A 6,000-nucleotide genomic window follows, 5' to 3' on the forward strand; every position below is an offset into this window, starting at 1 on the left:
ATGACAGTGTCTCATCGCAGCGGTTTATGTATCAATAAACTTTAGCATTAATACAATATAAGCATTACATGTGTGCCTGATGGAATATGCTGTAAGTCCCATAAAAGAGTCCTTCAGCTCTTTCTGGAAGACAAGACTGGAGTCCACGTTGAGCTCCCTGCAGGTTTCTTTTCAGAGTATCATGCAGAGTTGAAGTATTTCCTCTGTGGTTTCAGTCAGTGTAGAACATAGGCCAAAAGAAGGATGCTTTTGATGGTATTCTGTTTCATGTCTCTTGCCCTAGTCCTAACCTGACGTGGAGGGATGTTCAGCATCTGATTGCCGAGACAGCAAAGATCCCTGACCCCAAAGAGCCTGGGTGGAACATCAACGGAGCAGGATTCCATGTTCACCATAGGTATTGTGATACACCCATACATCCATGCAAATATTCCTATGGTTCTGCCAACATTCTGCCCACTTTTGGGGTTTTTATTGCCTTTAATCAATAGTGAAGAGTGACAGGAAAGGGGAGAGAGAGAGGGAAAGAGGGGATGACACACAGCAAAGGGCCACAGGTCGGAGTTGAACCCATGGCCGTTGCAGGAATGACCAGGGTGCCCCTCATTCTTCCCGCTTTAAGTGAGGCTTATTGTAAACCGATTTATTAATCAACCAGTTGACACATGAATAGTTCTTTAAAAGCAAAGTTAGATACAATGCTTGATTAAAACCCAAATTTGTTGTTATGGCTATTTAAGCAACACGTGTCAATAAAATTTGGTTTTGTCTCTTTAAAGAAATTACAGAGTTACTTTGGATGTCTGTACAGTAAATAGAGGTTACAGCTTGCAACTGCTTAAATAAAGACTGGAACAAGGGTTAACCTGGCAAAGTAAAAAAAGGTTAAATCTGTACAAAAACCAAAGGGTGAAACAATAACAAGTTGCGGTCATATGGGTATTCATGTGCCGAGGAACCAGCAAAGACTTCAGGAAGTTACTACTCCCTGCCAAGAAATAGTTCGGCACATAACCCCTGTAAAATATAATTTGCCAGGCTAGCTGTTTCCCCCTTGTTCCTGTCTTTCTGCTAAGCTAAGCAATCTTCTTATCTAACTCTGCAAGAACGTGAATAAGCATATTTCCAAGTGTCAAAATGCTCCTCTAACACAGGGAGGGGGTTTACTATCATTGCTTTCATTAATTATGTGTTTGTAAATAATCTCTAGTGTAACAGTTTGATAGTACACTTTGTCAATTTTCCCCTGTAATATCTATTGGCTGTGAGTCTGTTGTAAACCCGTACAGTAGTTGCTGTCAGATCCATTAAAAAGTTATCATATTTGACACACTCATATTTCTGATAAATTCATTGTTTACCTTTTATTAGGTGAACCTAAATTCTACATGCCCACATATTCACATCAGTTATTTCTTCATTTACAAATAACTGTTGTGAAAGGAAATATATATGTAGTCCCATTGCTTGTGCTGTAAAGAACCCCCCAAAAAAACACAGATTCTACTTTATAAGTGATATCTCTCAGTATACGTGATAATAATATTTAAAAAAAAAGATATATATATATATTATATTTTTTTAATCATGTAAAGGAACGAGTGGTATGGAGGGCCGGTAGTTTGAGATCCTTGTTCTACAGTTTACATGGGGAAACAATAGTTGGGGTTATGAAATGTGTGATTACAGTAATTCTCCCCATATGATCTCTAGCTGGGATCATTCCTCAGGTAAATTTAAAAATTCAGTTATACCTGCAAAATGTGCCATAAGTGTTTATTTACGAGCCACTGTAACATAAAACAGTTTAAAATAATATATTGAATTTTAAGTAAGGTCAAGCCAACGGCAAGAGATCAGATGTTACTTATTACATGTTTACTTGTGTAAACAGTCTGCCATGAATCACACAGGCAGCGTCATCTTCCACTGCCTTACTACTGTATTTGCCACATGCACACACCACTTTAATGTGCACACACACCTACACACTCTCCTCATATAAAGCACTTCAAACTGCAAAAAGCAGCTGTTTTATGACAGTTGAGACAGGTGATCTTGTCCAGAGAGGAGTGTCATTGTAATCCTCTAATGTTATTATCACACCCACAGCGTGTCTGAGTGTCCGTACCTGCTCTGATTTATACAGACAGAGGCTGAAGGAAATGGAGCCTCTCCCTCTGACTGTATGAAGCATGAATCTGGCAGAGAGAGAGAGAGAAAGAGAGAGGGAGAGCCCTGTGCTCCCCCAGACATCATATAAACGCTTTTACAATGCTTTTACAATGTCAGCCGGGCGATGACATATTGGTAATCAGTCATAGCGTTTGTGATGTTTTTCCTCTGCTCCCTGCCTCACTCACCTTAAGATTTCCTCTCTTCATCCTGGCTCTAGCTCACTGTCCTCACCTGTCTTTGTAGGTCCTTTTCCTATCCTCCCTCACCCTTTCTTCTCCCTTTTCTTGCCATTATTCCCCCTCGCTGCCTTCCCATTTCTCTCTTCCATCCCCTCTTTCGCAGCATGCTGTGTCATAAAATAGATTGTAATTACTGTGTTGCTGTGAGAAGAATGGATTAATTAAAATATAATGATGCCGATCACACCAGCGGGCGTCTGTTGAAATCTGTCCATTTAGGGGCTGTGGCAGAGGACTTGTAATGCCCAGATCATACTCGGGCTAATTATGAAGAATGGTTTATTGCATGGGCAAGGACGGATGGACTAGACAGTGCAATGAGCACAGGGTCACTTACCATCAATGAGGTTGTTACAATACATTAAACATTAGATATGATCTGTAATGAGAGGATCCATGTTTAAGAAAATTGAAGATAACGCTGACTGCTTATAGGTTATAGCAGGAAGTTAGTGATAGATTGGATTCTATACTTGCCAGTTTTTGGCTTGATTCATCAGATTATTCAATATTTTCATATGTAATGTAAGTGTTTTTTTAAATGTTGCTGCTGGTTGACTCAGTGGTGATTGAACCTATTCCCTTTAAGTCCTCAGTCACACAGAAAGAACAGTAGATCACATTAGCAGTGATAATCAACAATACAAATTCTACAAAAAAGAGCGCCACCTACAAATTCAAATTTCATCAAGAGAAAAATTGAGCAAAAACATACCACAGTGCTGATAATTATATTCATGCAGTGCAATAACAGCACAGAAAATTAGAAAATGTAACTTTTGCTGTACTGCAGCCTCTGTTACGGGGGAAATAGCTCAACACACTGCAGCATGAGAAATTCCATGCACATAAAAAAACCACATAGCACCTGTGTCACCTATTTGACAACACATAAAGAAACATGCTGCATGAAAACAAAAGTCAATAGAAAAGCTCTGCACATCAAGTTCAGTTACAAGTTTGTTCATTTGGAAGTTTTTGTGGGACACATACTGATGAACACATGACAGACACTAGTAAAAGCCTAATGGCAGGTATACAGCCAATGTGTCTAATATTATCAGAGTCAGAACGTCCAAACTTAAATAAACACTGTTAGTTCATTTTCAAACACATTATTGACAAGTGGTCGATATATTCATCACTTGTCTTTTCTTTGACTTCTTTGTGTTTTCTGTGTTAGCAGCACATTTTGTAATGCTATACTGGTGGATGTGAAGTTGCAATGTATTAGGCTCTCATGGCTGCTGTACACTATGGCTTAAGGGACAGTTAAAGGGAAAAGGTGTGTTTCCCAGCATCAACGTGCATCAGCATTCCAGAAAAGCAGCAGTTTAATCACATTTGCACCCCACATCCTGGTGACTGTACCTTGACTTCTTCCTCTGACTGTGTGACACGTCTCACAGCAAACTGACTCAGTAACCCTGTACAGCGTGGGTTTGCAACCTGTGGCTCCGGAGCCACATGCAGCTTTTGAGCCCCTCTCCAGTGGCTCCCTGTGGCTTCGACAATTTTTTTTTACTGAATTGATATTCTTTTAACATTTTCACTTATCATTGTTGTAAGCCTGTGTGATCCAATTGTATTGTCAAATTGTAAAAATGTGTAGCGATTACACACTAAATTAAAAAAGGTTTTAACATTTTGTTACCTCAAATATGACAACATGAAATCATATGTTGCATTCTGACCTGACGCATTTTCCTATTTTTTGCTGAATCTTAACAGCAGTGGCTATTAGTCTTCAGTCTCCCTAGCAAAATGTGTTATAGACCCCAAATCAAAATAAAAAAAGAAATGTCTCAGAGGAAAGTAGAGAATTTAATGTGTGGACAGATTCTTTTGCTTTCACAACAAATGCTGCTTTCTTACTTGGCAAAATTAGTATTGCAAAACTGTATGTAAAAAAAAAGTATGTGACTCGAGACAGATGTTTTTCATGTTAAAGGTTGTTGACCTCTGGTATACAGCTACTACAGCTCTACCATCTACCTAAAGTTAAAATTAGCTACCATAAGCTGCTGGTGAAAGCAGATCCAGTAACTGTAGCAGCAAAAGCAACACCATTTTATTGTTTATGAATTCAAATCTGTAATTTCTTCTTTTTAAAGTTACATATAAAAGGTCAAATCAATGCAGATGTTGAGTATAATAAGTTTCACAGGGAATTGTGTGGATTGAGGACAGATGGTTTCGGTGAAAGAAGCACGGCTTTGTAAAAGCTGAAGGAAAAATAGCTTCCTTAAAGATGTGGGGGGAATTGATGTGTGTGTTATATATGTTTATGTGTGTATGCTTGGGGGGTTGTCGGGTAGGTGGAAGGGGTCGCCCACATCCCAGAGTTCCCATCTGTTTGACCTCCATATAGACTGGGAGCCTTTAGAAACTCTGATGTTGGTGAGCGACCTCCCCCCTCTACCCACCCCTCTCACCCTCAGCTCCCACCGCCATGACGACAATAAACATGTCAGCCGCCACACGCCAGAGCAATCTGCAATCAGATTTACTGTGCATGAAATATGGTGGTGCTTTTATTGGTCCAAAGACTTGTCACTCATAATTTATAGGCTGTTGCCAGGCCCGGCTGTGATGTCAGCGAGCTCCCAACACCCTCAGGAGAATCAGAAGGGGGAGAGTGAAAGAGATAGGGGTGAGGGGTGGTGGCTGCGCGGGGGTTTAGAGATATAAGAGGACAGAAAATGTGTGTGTGTGTGCAAGAGGGAATGAGGGAGAAAAGAGGAAAAAAATAACACGCATCCATCCTGTTCCTCTCTGTGGGGAGTTTATCAGGTTGAAGGAGTGAAAGTGTCAGTTTTTTTCCAGGGCCTGTACAAATGGATCTCCCTCTCCTCTCCTCTCCTCTCCTCTCCTCCCCTCTCCTCTCCTCTTCTCTCCTCTGCCGTTGCTCGCTATGCTTTGAACCACTAAACACCTATTGATCACATGTTTCGACGGGTAATCTGCGATTCACATCTCCACTTGAAGCCTCTCTGACCCAGAAATAGAAAGTGGGGGATCTGGTGTTAGCGGTTTGCACCGGAGGGATGACGTACGGAGAAGAAGCGGAATGTCCAAACAGGCTTAATTTCATTTAATCTCTTCTGATAGCATAGGTGAAACTACAGTAATTATCCTGTGGGAGATTTAGATAGAAAATAACAGCGGCGGAAAAGATCAAAGAAACGCTGCCCTCTCTGCAAAGACAAAGTGAATATCAAGGAGAATGCATGAGTGGTAAAACGGTATCTTACAAAAAAAAAACTAGTATGGCATTAAAAAATTAGATAAGATTCAATCCCTCTTTTGAAAAATGATGCTCTGTTCACGGAGAACCATTAGAATGTTTACATTTGCGGCATTTTGTTCCATATCAAAATAATTAATTGCCTCCATTTTCAAATTAAAAGTACATTACAACACAATTAAGGATGCAAATGAGTCTGGGCCTGTCGCGAGGAGCCAGAAAATGTGAAAGAGTGACTGTGTTGATGTATGAGGGTTTGCATGGTTTTTTGTGTATTAGGTGTGTCGCAATGGATCATTGTGCATGTGTGTGCCTACTGTATGTGTGTGCCTGTGT

The 6,000-nt window shown here is 40.3% G+C and overlaps 1 protein-coding gene across 1 annotated transcript in view; it reads left to right on the forward strand.

Annotated features, from left to right (window-relative positions):
- LOC118335700 (furin-like protease kpc-1) overlaps positions 1–6,000 on the forward strand; it is a 160,884-nt gene that overhangs the window by 109,796 nt on the left and 45,088 nt on the right. Inside the window, exon 13 of the mRNA XM_035672127.1 lies at positions 284–397. Coding sequence (XP_035528020.1) covers positions 284–397 — 114 coding nt within the window. The remainder of the gene's footprint in view (positions 1–283; positions 398–6,000) is intronic.

This window comes from Morone saxatilis, unplaced genomic scaffold, assembly GCF_004916995.1.
Source record: "Morone saxatilis isolate NCDOM2014 unplaced genomic scaffold, NCSU_SB_2.0 Contig24, whole genome shotgun sequence".
NCBI classification, from domain to species: Eukaryota; Metazoa; Chordata; class Actinopteri; family Moronidae; genus Morone; species Morone saxatilis.